At 40.1% G+C, this 19837-nt stretch overlaps 1 protein-coding gene across 2 annotated transcripts in view; it reads right to left on the reverse strand.

Moving 5' to 3' along the window:
- Positions 1 to 19837, reverse strand: part of epha2b (eph receptor A2 b) — a 122303-nt gene that overhangs the window by 27402 nt on the left and 75064 nt on the right. The window contains exons 7-12 of one of the 2 annotated variants that reach the window (XM_061904783.1): positions 18013 to 18184; positions 17831 to 17930; positions 13424 to 13479; positions 13214 to 13339; positions 10052 to 10237; positions 9918 to 9979 (exon numbers count right to left, since the gene is read on the reverse strand). In XM_061904783.1, the coding sequence (XP_061760767.1) occupies positions 9918 to 9979; positions 10052 to 10237; positions 13214 to 13339; positions 13424 to 13479; positions 17831 to 17930; positions 18013 to 18184 (702 nt within the window). Of the gene's footprint in view, positions 1 to 9917; positions 10238 to 13213; positions 13340 to 13423; positions 13480 to 17830; positions 17931 to 18012; positions 18185 to 19837 lie in introns of both variants that reach the window. The other variant, XM_061904782.1, reaches the window with a different exon arrangement.

A 19837-nucleotide genomic window follows, 5' to 3' on the forward strand; every position in this document is an offset into this window, starting at 1 on the left:
TTATCAGGTATGTTTTTATTTTACTGTTGTGTATAACCCCGCCTTTTTGTCCACGATAACGGGAGAGGGGCTCGACGATGGCAAAAAGTTATTCACAATTGTATTCTGCGTATTATCAGGTATGTTTTTATTTTACTGTTGTGTATAACTCCGCCTTTTTGTCTACGATAACGGGAGAGGGGCTCAACAATGGCAAAAAGTTATTCACACAATTGTGTTGTGTGTATTATCAGGTATGTTTTTATTTTACTGTTGTGTATAACTCCGCCTTTTTGTCCACGATAACGGGAGAGGGGCTCGACGATGGCAAAAAGTTATTCACGACAATTGTGTTGTGTGTATTATCAGGTATGTTTTTATTTTACTGTTGTGTATAACTCCGCCTTTTTGTGTACGATAACGGGAGAGGGGCTCGACGATGGCAAAAAGTTATTCACAATTGTATTCTGCGTATTATCAGGTATGTTTTTATTTTACTGTTGTATGTAACTCCGCCTTTTTGTCTACGATAACGGGAGAGGGGCTCGACGATGGCAAAAAGTTATTCACGACAATTGTGTTGTGTGTATTATCAGGTATGTTTTTATTTTACTGTTGTGTATAACTCCGCCTTTTTGTGTACGATAACGGGAGAGGGGCTCGACGATGGCAAAAAGTTATTCACAATTGTATTCTGCGTATTATCAAGTATGTTTTTATTTTAATGTTGTGTATAACTCCGCCTTTTTGTCTACGATAACGGGAGACGGGCTCGACGATGGCAAAAAGTTATTCACGACAATTGTATTCTGTGTATTATCAGGTACGTTTTTATTTTACTGTTGTGTATAACTCCGCCTTTTTGTCTACGATAACGGGAGACGGGCTCGACAATGGCAAAAAGTTATTCACGACAATTGTATTCTGTGTATTATCAGGTATGTTTTTATTTTACTGTTGTGTATAACTCCGCCTTTTTGTCCACGATAACGGGAGAGGGGCTCGTTGATGGCAAAAAGTTATTCACAATTGTATTCTGTGTATTATCAGGTATGTTTTTATTTTACTGTTGTATGTAACTCCGCCTTTTTGTCCACGATAACGGGAGAGGGGCTCGACGATGGCAAAAAGTTATTCACGACAATTGTGTTGTGTGTATTATCAGGTATGTTTTTATTTTACTGTTGTGTATAACTCCGCCTTTTTGTCTACGATAACGGGAGAGGGGCTCGACGATGGCAAAAAGTTATTCACAATTGTATTCTGCGTATTATCAGGTAAGTTTTTATTTTACTGTTGTATGTAACTCCGCCTTTTTGTCTACGATAACGGGAGAGGGGCTCGACGATGGCAAAAAGTTATTCACGACAATTGTATTCTGCGTATTATCAGGTATGTTTTTATTTTACTGTTGTATGTAACTCCGCCTTTTTGTCCACGATAACGGGAGAGGGGCTCGACGATGGCAAAAAGTTATTCACGACAATTGTGTTGTGTGTATTATCAGGTATGTTTTTATTTTACTGTTGTGTATAACTCCGCCTTTTTGTCTACGATAACGGGAGAGGGGCTCGACGATGGCAAAAAGTTATTCACAATTGTATTCTGCGTATTATCAGGTATGTTTTTATTTTACTGTTGTATGTAACTCCGCCTTTTTGTCTACGATAACGGGAGAGGGGCTCGACGATGGCAAAAAGTTATTCACGACAATTGTGTTGTGTGTATTATCAGGTATGTTGTTATTTTACTGTTGTGTATAACTCCGCCTTTTTGTCTACGATAACGGGAGAGGGGCTCGACGATGGCAAAAAGTTATTCACGACAATTGTGTTGTGTGTATTATCAGGTATGTTTTTATTTTACTGTTGTGTATAACTCCGCCTTTTTGTCTACGATAACGGGAGAGGGGCTCGACGATGGCAAAAAGTTATTCACAATTGTATTCTGCGTATTATCAGGTATGTTTTTATTTTACTGTTGTATGTAACTCCGCCTTTTTGTCTACGATAACGGGAGAGGGGCTCGACGATGGCAAAAAGTTATTCACGACAATTGTGTTGTGTGTATTATCAGGTATGTTGTTATTTTACTGTTGTGTATAACTCCGCCTTTTTGTCTACGATAACGGGAGAGGGGCTCGACGATGGCAAAAAGTTATTCACGACAATTGTGTTGTGTGTATTATCAGGTATGTTTTTATTTTACTGTTGTGTATAACTCCGCCTTTTTGTCTACGATAACGGGAGAGGGGCTCGACGATGGCAAAAAGTTATTCACAATTGTATTCTGCGTATTATCAGGTACGTTTTTATTTTACTGTTGTATGTAACTCCGCCTTTTTGTCTACGATAACGGGAGACGGGCTCGACAATGGCAAAAAGTTATTCACGACAATTGTATTCTGTGTATTATCAGGTATGTTTTTATTTTACTGTTGTATGTAACTCCGCCTTTTTGTCCACGATAACGGGAGAGGGGCTCAACAATGGCAAAAAGTTATTCACGACAATTGTATTCTGTGTATTATCAGGTATGTTTTTATTTTACTGTTGTGTATAACCCCGCCTTTTTGTCCACGATAACGGGAGAGGGGCTCGACGATGGCAAAAAGTTATTCACAATTGTATTCTGCGTATTATCAGGTATGTTTTTATTTTACTGTTGTGTATAACTCCGCCTTTTTGTCTACGATAACGGGAGAGGGGCTCAACAATGGCAAAAAGTTATTCACACAATTGTGTTGTGTGTATTATCAGGTATGTTTTTATTTTACTGTTGTGTATAACTCCGCCTTTTTGTCCACGATAACGGGAGAGGGGCTCGACGATGGCAAAAAGTTATTCACGACAATTGTGTTGTGTGTATTATCAGGTATGTTTTTATTTTACTGTTGTGTATAACTCCGCCTTTTTGTGTACGATAACGGGAGAGGGGCTCGACGATGGCAAAAAGTTATTCACAATTGTATTCTGCGTATTATCAGGTATGTTTTTATTTTACTGTTGTATGTAACTCCGCCTTTTTGTCTACGATAACGGGAGAGGGGCTCGACGATGGCAAAAAGTTATTCACGACAATTGTGTTGTGTGTATTATCAGGTATGTTTTTATTTTACTGTTGTGTATAACTCCGCCTTTTTGTCTACGATAACGGGAGAGGGGCTCGACGATGGCAAAAAGTTATTCACAATTGTATTCTGCGTATTATCAAGTATGTTTTTATTTTAATGTTGTGTATAACTCCGCCTTTTTGTCTACGATAACGGGAGACGGGCTCGACGATGGCAAAAAGTTATTCACGACAATTGTATTCTGTGTATTATCAGGTACGTTTTTATTTTACTGTTGTGTATAACTCCGCCTTTTTGTCTACGATAACGGGAGACGGGCTCGACAATGGCAAAAAGTTATTCACGACAATTGTATTCTGTGTATTATCAGGTATGTTTTTATTTTACTGTTGTGTATAACTCCGCCTTTTTGTCCACGATAACGGGAGAGGGGCTCGTTGATGGCAAAAAGTTATTCACAATTGTATTCTGTGTATTATCAGGTATGTTTTTATTTTACTGTTGTATGTAACTCCGCCTTTTTGTCCACGATAACGGGAGAGGGGCTCGACGATGGCAAAAAGTTATTCACGACAATTGTGTTGTGTGTATTATCAGGTATGTTTTTATTTTACTGTTGTGTATAACTCCGCCTTTTTGTCTACGATAACGGGAGAGGGGCTCGACGATGGCAAAAAGTTATTCACAATTGTATTCTGCGTATTATCAGGTAAGTTTTTATTTTACTGTTGTGTGTAACTCCGCCTTTTTGTCCACGATAACGGGAGAGGGGCTCGACGATGGCAAAAAGTTATTCACGACAATTGTGTTGTGTGTATTATCAGGTATGTTTTTATTTTACTGTTGTGTATAACTCCGCCTTTTTGTCTACGATAACGGGAGAGGGGCTCGACGATGGCAAAAAGTTATTCACAATTGTATTCTGCGTATTATCAGGTAAGTTTTTATTTTACTGTTGTATGTAACTCCGCCTTTTTGTCTACGATAACGGGAGAGGGGCTCGACGATGGCAAAAAGTTATTCACGACAATTGTATTCTGCGTATTATCAGGTATGTTTTTATTTTACTGTTGTATGTAACTCCGCCTTTTTGTCCACGATAACGGGAGAGGGGCTCGACGATGGCAAAAAGTTATTCACGACAATTGTGTTGTGTGTATTATCAGGTATGTTTTTATTTTACTGTTGTGTATAACTCCGCCTTTTTGTCTACGATAACGGGAGAGGGGCTCGACGATGGCAAAAAGTTATTCACAATTGTATTCTGCGTATTATCAGGTATGTTTTTATTTTACTGTTGTATGTAACTCCGCCTTTTTGTCTACGATAACGGGAGAGGGGCTCGACGATGGCAAAAAGTTATTCACGACAATTGTGTTGTGTGTATTATCAGGTATGTTGTTATTTTACTGTTGTGTATAACTCCGCCTTTTTGTCTACGATAACGGGAGAGGGGCTCGACGATGGCAAAAAGTTATTCACGACAATTGTGTTGTGTGTATTATCAGGTATGTTTTTATTTTACTGTTGTGTATAACTCCGCCTTTTTGTCTACGATAACGGGAGAGGGGCTCGACGATGGCAAAAAGTTATTCACAATTGTATTCTGCGTATTATCAGGTATGTTTTTATTTTACTGTTGTATGTAACTCCGCCTTTTTGTCTACGATAACGGGAGAGGGGCTCGACGATGGCAAAAAGTTATTCACGACAATTGTGTTGTGTGTATTATCAGGTATGTTGTTATTTTACTGTTGTGTATAACTCCGCCTTTTTGTCTACGATAACGGGAGAGGGGCTCGACGATGGCAAAAAGTTATTCACGACAATTGTGTTGTGTGTATTATCAGGTATGTTTTTATTTTACTGTTGTGTATAACTCCGCCTTTTTGTCTACGATAACGGGAGAGGGGCTCGACGATGGCAAAAAGTTATTCACAATTGTATTCTGCGTATTATCAGGTATGTTTTTATTTTACTGTTGTATGTAACTCCGCCTTTTTGTCTACGATAACGGGAGAGGGGCTCGACGATGGCAAAAAGTTATTCACGACAATTGTGTTGTGTGTATTATCAGGTATGTTTTTATTTTACTGTTGTGTATAACTCCGCCTTTTTGTCTACGATAACGGGAGAGGGGCTCGACGATGGCAAAAAGTTATTCACAATTGTATTCTGCGTATTATCAAGTATGTTTTTATTTTACTGTTGTGTATAACTCCGCCTTTTTGTCTACGATAACGGGAGACGGGCTCGACGATGGCAAAAAGTTATTCACGACAATTGTATTCTGTGTATTATCAGGTACGTTTTTATTTTACTGTTGTGTATAACTCCGCCTTTTTGTCTACGATAACGGGAGACGGGCTCGACAATGGCAAAAAGTTATTCACGACAATTGTATTCTGTGTATTATCAGGTATGTTTTTATTTTACTGTTGTGTATAACTCCGCCTTTTTGTCCACGATAACGGGAGAGGGGCTCGTTGATGGCAAAAAGTTATTCACAATTGTATTCTGTGTATTATCAGGTATGTTTTTATTTTACTGTTGTATGTAACTCCGCCTTTTTGTCCACGATAACGGGAGAGGGGCTCGACGATGGCAAAAAGTTATTCACGACAATTGTGTTGTGTGTATTATCAGGTATGTTTTTATTTTACTGTTGTGTATAACTCCGCCTTTTTGTCTACGATAACGGGAGAGGGGCTCGACGATGGCAAAAAGTTATTCACAATTGTATTCTGCGTATTATCAGGTATGTTTTTATTTTACTGTTGTATGTAACTCCGCCTTTTTGTCTACGATAACGGGAGAGGGGCTCGACGATGGCAAAAAGTTATTCACGACAATTGTATTCTGCGTATTATCAGGTATGTTTTTATTTTACTGTTGTATGTAACTCCGCCTTTTTGTCCACGATAACGGGAGAGGGGCTCGACGATGGCAAAAAGTTATTCACGACAATTGTGTTGTGTGTATTATCAGGTATGTTTTTATTTTACTGTTGTGTATAACTCCGCCTTTTTGTCTACGATAACGGGAGAGGGGCTCGACGATGGCAAAAAGTTATTCACAATTGTATTCTGCGTATTATCAGGTATGTTTTTATTTTACTGTTGTATGTAACTCCGCCTTTTTGTCTACGATAACGGGAGAGGGGCTCGACGATGGCAAAAAGTTATTCACGACAATTGTGTTGTGTGTATTATCAGGTATGTTGTTATTTTACTGTTGTGTATAACTCCGCCTTTTTGTCTACGATAACGGGAGAGGGGCTCGACGATGGCAAAAAGTTATTCACGACAATTGTGTTGTGTGTATTATCAGGTATGTTTTTATTTTACTGTTGTGTATAACTCCGCCTTTTTGTCTACGATAACGGGAGAGGGGCTCGACGATGGCAAAAAGTTATTCACAATTGTATTCTGCGTATTATCAAGTATGTTTTTATTTTACTGTTGTGTATAACTCCGCCTTTTTGTCTACGATAACGGGAGACGGGCTCGACGATGGCAAAAAGTTATTCACGACAATTGTATTCTGTGTATTATCAGGTACGTTTTTATTTTACTGTTGTGTATAACTCCGCCTTTTTGTCTACGATAACGGGAGACGGGCTCGACAATGGCAAAAAGTTATTCACGACAATTGTATTCTGTGTATTATCAGGTACGTTTTTATTTTACTGTTGTGTATAACTCCGCCTTTTTGTCCACGATAACGGGAGAGGGGCTCGACGATGGCAAAAAGTTATTCACAATTGTATTCTGTGTATTATCAGGTATGTTTTTATTTTACTGTTGTGTGTAACTCCGCCTTTTTGTCTACGATAACGGGAGAGGGGCTCGACGATGGCAAAAAGTTATTCACGACAATTGTATTCTGCGTATTATCAGGTATGTTTTTATTTTACTGTTGTATGTAACTCCGCCTTTTTGTCCACGATAACGGGAGAGGGGCTCGACGATGGCAAAAAGTTATTCACGACAATTGTGTTGTGTGTATTATCAGGTATGTTTTTATTTTACTGTTGTGTATAACTCCGCCTTTTTGTCTACGATAACGGGAGAGGGGCTCGACGATGGCAAAAAGTTATTCACAATTGTATTCTGCGTATTATCAGGTATGTTTTTATTTTACTGTTGTATGTAACTCCGCCTTTTTGTCTACGATAACGGGAGAGGGGCTCGACGATGGCAAAAAGTTATTCACGACAATTGTGTTGTGTGTATTATCAGGTATGTTGTTATTTTACTGTTGTGTATAACTCCGCCTTTTTGTCTACGATAACGGGAGAGGGGCTCGACGATGGCAAAAAGTTATTCACGACAATTGTGTTGTGTGTATTATCAGGTATGTTTTTATTTTACTGTTGTGTATAACTCCGCCTTTTTGTCTACGATAACGGGAGAGGGGCTCGACGATGGCAAAAAGTTATTCACAATTGTATTCTGCGTATTATCAAGTATGTTTTTATTTTACTGTTGTATGTAACTCCGCCTTTTTGTCTACGATAACGGGAGAGGGGCTCGACGATGGCAAAAAGTTATTCACGACAATTGTGTTGTGTGTATTATCAGGTATGTTTTTATTTTACTGTTGTGTATAACTCCGCCTTTTTGTCTACGATAACGGGAGAGGGGCTCGACGATGGCAAAAAGTTATTCACAATTGTATTCTGCGTATTATCAGGTATGTTTTTATTTTACTGTTGTATGTAACTCCGCCTTTTTGTCTACGATAACGGGAGAGGGGCTCGACGATGGCAAAAAGTTATTCACGACAATTGTGTTGTGTGTATTATCAGGTATGTTTTTATTTTACTGTTGTGTATAACTCCGCCTTTTTGTCTACGATAACGGGAGAGGGGCTCGACGATGGCAAAAAGTTATTCACAATTGTATTCTGCGTATTATCAAGTATGTTTTTATTTTACTGTTGTGTATAACTCCGCCTTTTTGTCTACGATAACGGGAGACGGGCTCGACGATGGCAAAAAGTTATTCACGACAATTGTATTCTGTGTATTATCAGGTACGTTTTTATTTTACTGTTGTGTATAACTCCGCCTTTTTGTCTACGATAACGGGAGACGGGCTCGACAATGGCAAAAAGTTATTCACGACAATTGTATTCTGTGTATTATCAGGTACGTTTTTATTTTACTGTTGTGTATAACTCCGCCTTTTTGTCTACGATAACGGGAGACGGGCTCGACAATGGCAAAAAGTTATTCACGACAATTGTATTCTGTGTATTATCAGGTATGTTTTTATTTTACTGTTGTATGTAACTCCGCCTTTTTGTCCACGATAACGGGAGAGGGGCTCGACGATGGCAAAAAGTTATTCACAATTGTATTCTGTGTATTATCAGGTATGTTTTTATTTTACTGTTGTATGTAACTCCGCCTTTTTGTCCACGATAACGGGAGAGGGGCTCGACGATGGCAAAAAGTTATTCACGACAATTGTATTCTGCGTATTATCAGGTATGTTTTTATTTTACTGTTGTATGTAACTCCGCCTTTTTGTCTACGATAACGGGAGAGGGGCTCGACGATGGCAAAAAGTTATTCACGACAATTGTGTTGTGTGTATTATCAGGTATGTTTTTATTTTACTGTTGTGTATAACTCCGCCTTTTTGTCTACGATAACGGGAGAGGGGCTCGACGATGGCAAAAAGTTATTCACAATTGTATTCTGCGTATTATCAGGTATGTTTTTATTTTACTGTTGTATGTAACTCCGCCTTTTTGTCTACGATAACGGGAGAGGGGCTCGACGATGGCAAAAAGTTATTCACGACAATTGTATTCCGCGTATTATCAGGTATGTTTTTATTTTACTGTTGTATGTAACTCCGCCTTTTTGTCTACGATAACGGGAGAGGGGCTCAACAATGGCAAAAAGTTATTCACGACAATTGTATTCTGTGTATTATCAGGTATGTTTTTATTTTACTGTTGTGTATAACTCCGCCTTTTTGTCCACGATAACGGGAGACGGGCTCGACAATGGCAAAAAGTTATTCACGACAATTGTATTCTGTGTATTATCAGGTATGTTTCTATTTTACTGTTGTGTGTAACTCCGCCTTTTTGTCTACGATAACGGGAGAGGGGCTCGACGATGGCAAAAAGTTATTCACGACAATTGTATTCCGCGTATTATCAGGTATGTTTTTATTTTACTGTTGTATGTAACTCCGCCTTTTTGTCCACGATAACGGGAGAGGGGCTCGACGATGGCAAAAAGTTATTCACGACAATTGTGTTGTGTGTATTATCAGGTATGTTTTTATTTTACTGTTGTATGTAACTCCGCCTTTTTGTCCACGATAACGGGAGAGGGGCTCGACGATGGCAAAAAGTTATTCACAATTGTATTCTGTGTATTATCAGGTATGTTTTTATTTTACTGTTGTGTGTAACTCCGCCTTTTTGTCTACGATAACGGGAGAGGGGCTCGACGATGGCAAAAAGTTATTCACGACAATTGTGTTGTGTGTATTATCAGGTATGTTTTTATTTTACTGTTGTGTGTAACTCCGCCTTTTTGTCTACGATAACGGGAGAGGGGCTCGACGATGGCAAAAAGTTATTCACGACAATTGTATTCTGTGTATTATCAGGTATGTTTTTATTTTACTGTTGTGTATAACTCCGCCTTTTTGTCTACGATAACGGGAGAGGGGCTTATCAGTAAAGTGCATCTGAGCATCAACCCATGGTGTTGGTCGTGTTCCATAAAATCCACACAACGCAAAGGAAAAGACCACCGGTTACACAACCTTAGTCCACTTGAAGCACATCATTTTCACATTGTGGGAGGACTAAAAGTGTCACGTGGTCGACTTACCCTAAGATACCGGTCCAGTGCTCCGTTCTCCATATATTCAGTCACAATCATGGCGTGTTTGACTGCACACAGATAACAATAAAAGATCAACATGTCGTTCAGAAATAGGCAGGTTGGAAAAGAAATGTGCTTACATTTGGTAACCACTCCCTCCAGGTGAATGATGTTCTGGTGGGAGAACTGTCCCATGATGGAGGCCTCGCTCAGAAAGTCCTGCCTCTGTTTCTCGGAGTAGCCGGGCTTTAGCGTCTTGACAGCCACCGCCACCTCCTTCCTGCCGGGCGCCTTAAAAATACCACGGTACACCTCACCAAACTCCCCTGAAAGACACAGATTGGACACTTTGGAAAAAGCCATTGTGGTTTCGGCCCGAAGATAAAAAGGAAGTGTCTGCGGTAGGGGTGTAACGGTACATGTATTTGGATTGAACCGTTTCGGTAGGGTGGGTTCGGTTCGGAGGTGTACCGAACGAGTACACATGCTAGCAGTGACCAGGCTAAGACAACATGTAAAAGCCAGAGCTGGAAGACACTCCTGCCTCGTTAAGATCTCCCGTTTGGGAACACTTTGGCTGCGCGATACGACAATGGAGGACAGAGGTTTGCCGACATTGTTCAGCAGCTGCTTCTGACAACACGTCAAACATGTGTTGCACCCTTCCTGCTTCCGGCTCCCAGACCGTAGTCGAGGAGCGCAGGGAGACACTTCTCCAGGGCTGATGTATTCTTGGGGGCAACACCCTTCACTCTACCCGGCAATGTCTCCACAGCTGCGCACTCCAGGGTAAATGAAGAGTCCGACGATTAGTTGCAAATCGTGGCTTTATTGAGGTCTTGCACACAGCCAATCCAACAAAACACTAGCCACTCACCGCACTCACGCTGCAGCTCCCTCACTTTGCTCGCCCACACACTCACCTCACATGCTGTCACACATTAAAGGGCCACACACAAGCATACGCTACTCTCATGTGAATTGTGATGTGAATTATATTTATATAGGGCTTTTTCTCTAGTGACTTAAAGCGCTTTACATAGTGAAACCCAATATCTAAGTTACATTTAAACCAGTGTGGGTGGTACTGGGAGCATGTGGGTAAAGTGTCTTGCCCAAGGACACAACGGCAGTGACTAGGGTGGCGGAAGCGGGAATCAAACCTGCAACCCTCAAGTTGCTGGCACGGCCACTCTACCAACCGAGCTATACCGCCCCACTCATAACACATGCTAACCCATGCGTCACCACCGCATTCAAGCAGCCTCTCCTCGGCGAGTCAGGCAGGGCTAAAGCAATAACAAATGTTTTTTATAGCAGCAGATTTAAATCCATATTGCATTAAAAACTAGATTTTGACTCACTTCTATGGTGGAAGAACAATGAGTCTGTATACCTCTTACTGCCAAGTTAGCCAGGCTGGGGCGTTAAACTGAGGCTGAGTTGACTTGAAACTGTTTAATGTTGCACTTTTTATATGTAGAAGAAAAATTGTGTAATTTTGATTAATCTGAGCAACAAATTGAGGCAGTTTAATGTTGATTAACGTCGACCCTGACTTAAACAAGTTGAAAAACGTATTGGGGAGTTACCATTTAGTGGTCAATTGTCCAGAATATGTACTGTACTGTGCAATCTACTAATAAAAGTCTCAATCAATCAATCAAAAAAATTGTTTTATATGTAAAAAGGTTTTGTTAAGAAACCATTCTGGGTAAATGAAGAGTCCGACGATTAGTTGCAAATCGCAGCTTTATTGAGGTCTTGCACACAGCCAATCCAACAAAACACTAGCCACTCACCGCACTCACGCTACAGCTCCCTCACCTCGCTCGCCAACACACTCACCTCACATGCTGTCACACATTAAAGGGCCACACACACACATACGCTACTCTCATAACACATGCTAACCCATTTGAAGCGTCACCACCGCATTCAAGCAGCTTCTCCTCTGCGAGTCAGGCAGGGCTAAAGCAATAACAAATGTTTTTATAGCAGCAGATTTAAGTCCATATTGCATTAAAAACTAGATTTTGACTCACTTCTATGGTGGAACAACAATGAGTCCGTATACCTCTTACTGCCAAGTTAGCCAGGCTGGGGCGTTAAACTGAGGCTAAGTTGACTTGAAACTGTTTAATGTTGCACTTTTTATATGTAGAAGAAAAGTTTTGTCATTTTGATTAATCTGAGCAACAAATTGAGGCAGTTTAATCTTGATTAACGTCGACCCTGACTTAAACAAGTTGAAAAACATATTGGGGTGTTACCATTTAGTGGTCAATTGTCCAGAATATGTACTGTACTGTGCAATCTACTAATACAAGTCTCAATCAATCAATAAATCAATCAAAAAAAGTGTTTTATATGTAGAAAGGTTTTGTTAAGAAACCATTCTGAGCCTTATCCTATTTAGTTATTTTATATATGTTGACCACATAAACCCTGGCAATGGACCTTGTGTGTATAAGTATGTTATGCCATTGTTTACAAATTTGGTAAATAAATAACCAAAACATTTATATTTTGTTGTTTTCTTACTGTACCGAAAATGAACCGAACCGTGACCTCTAAACCGAGGTACGTACCGAACCGAAATTTTTGTGTACCATTACACCTCTAATAACACGTTAGGTAAGAACTGATGCAACAAGCTGGAAGTTGCAATTATGCTAGGTTCCAATACTTGTGTGTTTAAGTATGTTATGCCATTGTTTACAAATTTGGTAAATAAATAACCCAAAAATGTATATTTTGTCGTTGTCTTACTGTACCGAAAATGAACCGAACCGTGACCTCTAAACCGAGGTACGTACCGAACCGAAATGTTTGAGTACCGTTACACCCCTAGTGTGCGGACATTTTGCCTGAGGCTCCCCCGTAGAGGTGTGTTCAAGGAAAGAGCGTTTGTGTTGTTTAAGTGGAAGATGACCTGTGGTGTGGGAGTATGGGAATCGGCTGTCACCTGAGGAGAAGGACTGGGAAGGGGGTACGGATGTGGGAACGGGGGGTGTATGTTGGGACAAAAAAACAACAGGTTCAAGGGGTTCTACTTGAATAAACATCTCATGTATGGCAGATTTGGGAGGCGCTGATGTATCGGTTGCAACAGAACAAAATGTCCCAACTTGTTGTGCAAGGACTCCAGCCAGGTAGATGTTAATCTGGCTAAACTAAGCCACCGTCAATCAACACGGTAAGCTGCGGAAAATGTGCAACATAAACAACCCAACCGGGGATTGACGCATCTCTCAGCAAGCCCCAAAAAAGCAGGCCGTCTGGGGAGGCCCGTCACTCACCGGCTCCGATGACTTTCTGTTTGGTTATGTGGTTGGGATGGATTTCTGTGGCAAATTTAAGGACAGCCGTGTTGGGGTCCTCGTACGTGTGCGGGTCCACGTAGGTCTTCAGAGGCTTCAGTTGCTCTAAGAAACCAGGAAATTGTTAGACGCTCACCTTATAATCATGAATGACGTGAGGACGGAGTGAGGTGTTTTTGTTGGATTTACCTGAGCTGGAGAAGTAAGCGTCCTCTGGTCCTTGTCTGCTGTGGGAGTTTCTTTTCCTGATTTAAGAAAACATCAAATTCAAATCATTGCTATTTTACTGATCATTTACCAAAATGTACTTTATTTATAGTGAATTTGTATTTTTCTTTCAGCTACAAATGACATAAGATAAATAGTAGGGCTGTGAATCTTTGGGTGTCCCACGATTCGATTCAATATCGATTCTTGGGGTCACTATTCGATAATATATCGATTTTTTCGATTCGATTCTCGATTCAAAACGATTCTGTATTCATTCAGTACACAAGATTTCAGCAGGATCTACACCAGTCTGCTGACATGCTAGCAGAGTAGTAGATTTAAAAAAAAAAAAACTTTTATAATTGTAAAGGACAATGTTTTATCAACTGATTGCAATAACGTAAATTTGTTTTAACTATCAAACGAACCAAAAATAGGACTTATTTTATCTTTGTGAAAAACATTGGACACAGTGTGTTGTCAAGCTTATGAGATGCGATGCAAGTGTAAGCCACTGTGACACTATTGTTTTTATTTTTATAAATGTCTAATGATAATGTCAATGAGGGATTTTTAATCACTGCTATGCTGAAATTATAATTAATATTGATATTATTGTTGATAATATTCATTTTTGTTTCACCACTTTTGGTTTGTTCTGTGTCGTGTTTGTGTATTGAGTGTTGCTGGGTCAGGTTTGGTTTTGGAATTGGATTGCATTGTTATGGTATTGCTGTGTATTGTTTTGTTGGATTGATTAAAAAAAATAAATTGATTTTTTAAAAATGAGAATCGATTTTGAATCGCACAACGTGTTCGAATCGATTTTTTTCCCAACACCCCTGATAAATAGTCAGCTACGAAAAAAAAGACGCATTATTTTCATAGTTTTTATCCCACTTAAGCCATGCCAGTTAAGTGCCTCAACACTGCAAAAACTGAAAAGTAAGTAAGACTAAATATCTCAAATAAAGCTGATATTTGCTTATTTTCTGTCTGATAAGATAATTCTTCTCACTAAGCAGATTTTACTTGTTTTAAGAGCTTGGGTCCTAAATGATCTCAGAAATATATTACAGCTTGTTGCTGATATTTTATGACCTATATTGAGTAAAACATGCTTGAAACTAGAATATCAACTGTTGCAAAGCTGCGTCATCAACACTCACAAGTATAAAACTACTTTTAAGTATCTCAAAAGATATTTGCTTATTTTCTGTCTGATAAGATCATTCTTCTCACTAAGCAGATGTTATGTTAGAGTGTTTTACTTGTTTTAAGGATTTTGGTCCTAAATGATCTCAGTAAGATATTACAGTTTGTTGTTGATATTTTATGACCTAAATTGAGTAAAACATGCTTGAAACTAGAATATCAACTGTTGCAAAGCTGCGTCATCAACACTCACAAGTATAAAACTACTTTTAAGTATCTCAAATGATATTTGCTTATTTTCTGTCTGATAAGATAATTCTTCTCACTAAGCAGATTTTATGTTAGAGTGTTTTACTTGTTTTAAGGGATTTGGTCCTAAATGATCTCAGTAAGATATTACAGCTTGTTGCTGAGATTTGATGACCTATATTGAGTAAAACATGCTTGAAACTAGAATATCAATTGTTGCAAAGTTGTGTCATCAACACTCACAAGTATAAAACTACTTTTAGATATTTCAAATGATATTTACTTATTTTCTGTCTGATAAGATAATTCTTCTCACTAAGCAGATTTTATGTTAGAGCGTTTTACTTGTTTTAAGGGTTTGGGTCCTAAATGATCTCAGAAATATATTACAGCTTGTTGCTGATATTTTATGACCTAAATTGAGTAAAAGCATGCTTGAAACTAGAATATCAACTGTTGCAAAGCTGCGTCATCAACACTCACAAGTATAAAACTACTTTTAAGTATCTCAAATGATATTTGCTTATTTTCTGTCTGATAAGATAATTCTTCTCACTAAGCAGATTTTATGTTAGAGTGTTTTACTCGTTTTACGGATTTTGGTCCTAAATGATCTCAGCAAGATATTACAGCTCGTTGCTGGGATGTTATGACTTATATTGAGTTTAACTCGGTTGGTAGAGCGTCTGTGCCAGCAACTTCAGGGTTGCAGGTTCGATCCCCGCTTCCGCCAACCTAGTAACTGCTGTTGTGTCCTTGGGCAAGACACTTTACCCACCTGCTCCCAGTGCCACCCACACTGGATTAAAAAAATGTAACTTAGATATTGGGTTTTACAATATAAAGCGCTTTGAGTCACTTGAGAAAAGCGCTATATAAATATAATTCACTTCACTTCACGAAACATGCTTGAAACTAGAATATCAAGTGTTGTAAAGCTACGTCATCAACACTCACAAGTATAAAACTACTTTTTTTAAAGTAATAAGATAGATAGATAGATAGATAGATAGATAGATAGATAGATAGATAGATAGATAGATAGATAGATAGATAGATAGATAGATAGATAGATAGATAGATAGATAGATAGATAGATAGATAGATAGATAGATAATTTCTCACTTCAATATCATTATGTCAAGATAATGGCACTAGCATTTACTTATTTAAGAATATTTTTCAACATGTTGAGAAAAAAGGTCTAATTTTTTTCCTACCAAGAAAAGTGCACTTGTGAGAATATACTTATTTTAAGAGATTTGATGACCTATATTGAGTAAAAACATGCTTGAAACTAGAATATCAACTGTTGCAAAGCTGTGTCATCAACACTCACAAGTATAAAAGTACTTTTTTTTAAGTAATTATTTCTTATTTCATGCACGTAAAAAAACAATCACGACTTTGACACAATTGTGTCTCATAGTTAAAACAGATGACAGCCAAATGGACTTTGCCGTTTTATTTTCAATCAAACAATAGAAAATACGTACTCATATAGTAAAACAGTTGTTATTCGTGAGAAAATACTTATTTTAAAAAGGTATTTTTGGGTTCATTGAGGTTAACTAATTTTACTTGTTTTGGAAAGTCTATATCAGTGGTTCTCAACCTTTTTTCAGTGATGTACCCCCTGTGAACATTTTCTTAATTCCAGTACCCCCTAATCAGAGCAAAGCATTTTTGGTTGAAAAAAAAAGAGATAAAGAAGTAAAATACAGCACTATGTCATCAGTTTCTGATTCATTAAATTGTATAACAGTGCAAAATATTGCTCATTTGTAGTGGTCTTTCTTGAACTATTTTGAAAAAAAAGATATAAAAATAACTAAAAACTTTTAAAAAAATAAACGAGTGATTCAATTATAAATAAAATTTCTACACATAGAAGTAATCATCAACTTAAAGTGCCCTCTTTGGCGATTGTAATAGAGATCCATCTTAATTCTAAACATTTCTTTACAAAAAAATAAAAATCTTTAACATCAATATTTATGGAACATGTCCACAAAAAATCTAGCTGTCATCACTGATTATTGCATTTTTTTGTATTTTTTTTCACAGTTTATGAACTTACATTCATATTTTGTTGAAGTATTATTCAATAAATATATTCATGAAGGAATTTTAAATCGTTGCTATTTTTAGAACATTTAAAAAAAAATCTCACGTACCCCATGGCATACCTTCAAGTACCCCCATTTGAGAACCGCTAGTCTAGACAAGACAAATTTTCTTGTTCTACTGGCAGATAATTTTGCTTATTTCAAATAAAATACCCCTCATTTTTGTAATTTTTTTCCTTGTTTTTGAACACTGACTTTTTACAGAGTGTACATCTCGTAGTAAAAGTGCTGTAGTCTTTACTGCATTTATAACCTACTTTTTTTTACAATTTCCATAATTTGCAGGGGACGTGCGTATCTTTATGATCTCCGTGCAATGTGGGAACATAAACGTTCAAGCCGATGCAAATGCAAATTAGGAAGGGCTTTGGTGGAGGTCTGCTTTAATATCAATGGCACATAGCAACCTTTGTGGTGAACGTAACAAGACGCTCTCAAAGGGATCCCGACACCATTCAGACAGAAGCGTCCCTTTGATAAACGCTGACGATGGACCATGTTTGCTAAAGCGATTTTGAAATCCAAAGGACTGTCAAGCAGGCGGGTGGACAGGCTTGAGTTTGCAACACTAAAAGGTGCAGGTCAACTTTAAACCAAAGCCTGGAACACAGCGAAGCACTTAGTAGCTTTGAGGCCTACCCCCTTGTCCCCTACAATGTGTCACTCCAGACCAATTTCCTTTCCAAGGCCTCTCCAGAATATAACAATTGCACAATGTGAACACAAATTCTCCCCTCGGAGGCTGCGACACACTGAGAAGAGAAAGTTGTCAAAAGGAAGACAGAAAGGAAGCGGCGAGGACGGACGGAATGTGGAGGAAGGATTGGGAAAGGAAGCCCGAGTGCTTACTGACCGTCTGCGGAGGAAGACCACCAGAACCAGTATGAACAACGCGGCTGCGCCTAGGACCGGCACGCCAAAAACCAGCGCGGGATTGGTCTGAGTCATGGGTTCTGGGAAAATAAAGAAAGCATATTTAAAGCTACGCCGCCCTGAAATATTTGGCCTCAGCGGTTGTGGGCCGGGTTTGTTTACCTGCTGAGGACGTTTCAAACTGTTCTTCCACAGTGGAGCCTCCGGGGGTCCCGTCACTGCTGAGGGCCTGCACCCGGAACAGGTAGGCAGTGCCGGGGGCCAGATCATTGATCTCCACTGAGCTCTTCTCCAGGATCAGCACGGTGTAGGTAGTCATGTCCAGATTGTCATCCTGCCACAGAACACAATGGAAGCAAGCTTTATTAGTACAAGCAATCCATCCATCCATCCATCATCTTCCGCTTATCCGAGGTCGGGTCGTGGGGGCAACAGCCTAAGCAGGGAAACCCAGACTTCCCTCTCCCCAGCCACTTTGTCTAGCTCTTCCCGGGGGATCCCGAGGCGTTCCCAGGCCAGCCGGGAGACATAGTCTTCCCAACGTGTCCTGGGTCTTCCCCGTGGCCTTCTACCGGTCGGACGTGCCCTAAACACCTCCCTAGGGAGGCGTTCGGGTGGCATCCTGACCAGATGCCCGAACCAACTCATCAGGCTCCTCTCGATGTGGAGGAGCAGCGGCTTTACTTTGAGTTCCTCCCGGATGGCAGAGCTTCTCACCCTATCTCTAAGGGAGAGCCCCGCCACACGGCGGAGGAAACTCATTTCGGCCGCTTGTACCCGTGATCTTATCCTTTCGGTCATGACCCGAAGCTCATGACCATAGGTGAGGATGGGAACGTAGATCGACCGGTAAATTGAGAGCTTTGCCTTCCGGCTCAGCTCCTTCTCCACCACAACGGATCGGTACAACGTCCGCATTACTGAAGACGCCGCACCGATCTGCCTGTCGATCTCACGATCCACTCTTCCCCCACTCGTGAACAAGACTCCTAGGTACTTGAACTCCTCCACTTGGGGCAGGGTCTCCTTCCCAGCCCGGAGATGGCATTCCACCCTTTTCCGGGCGAGAACCATGGACTCGGACTTGGAGGTGCTGATTCTCATTCCGGTGGCTGCGAACCGATCCAGCGAGAGCTGAAGATCCTGGCCAGATGAAGCCATCAGGACCACATCATCTGCAAAAAGCAGAGACCTAATCCTGCGGTTACCAAACCGGAACCCCTCAACACCCTGACTGCGCCTAGAAATACTGTCCATAAAAGTTATGAACAGAATCGGTGACAAAGGACAGCCTTGGCGGAGTCCAACCCTCACTGGAAATGTGTTGGACTTACTGCCGGCAATGCGGACCAAGCTCTGGCACTGATCATACAGGGAGCGGACCGCCACAATAAGACAGTCCGATACCCCATACTCTCTGAGCACTCCCCACAGGACTTCCCGAGGGACACGGTCGAATGCCTTCTCCAAGTCCACAAAGCACATGTAGACTGGTTGGGCAAACTCCCATGCACCCTCAAGAACCCTGCCGAGAGTATAGAGCTGGTCCACAGTTCCACGACCAGGACGAAAACCACACTGTTCCTCCTGAATCCGAGGTTCTACTTAGACTTCCTTTTTATTGTCATTCAAATTTGAACTTTACAGTACAGATGAAAACTAAATTTCGTTGCATTAGCTCATGCTAGTGCAGGATCTGCGTTCAAAGAACTCCGGCTTATTAGTGATTCCCAGAGCCCCAAAAAAGTCTGCGGGCTATAGAGCGTTTTCTATTCGGGCTCCAGTACTCTATTTTGGTTTCATCTGACCACATGACATTCTCCCAATCCTCTGCTGTATCATCCATGTATCCATTTTGGTATAAACTCAACTCGTCGTGTTTGGAGGAAGAAGAATACCGAGTTGCATCCCAAGAACACCATACCTACTGTGAAGCATGGGGGTGGAAACATCATGCTTTGGGGCTGCTTTTCTGCTGAGGGGACAG

Source organism: Nerophis ophidion, linkage group LG06 (assembly GCF_033978795.1).
Source record: "Nerophis ophidion isolate RoL-2023_Sa linkage group LG06, RoL_Noph_v1.0, whole genome shotgun sequence".
NCBI lineage: Eukaryota > Metazoa > Chordata > Actinopteri > Syngnathiformes > Syngnathidae > Nerophis > Nerophis ophidion.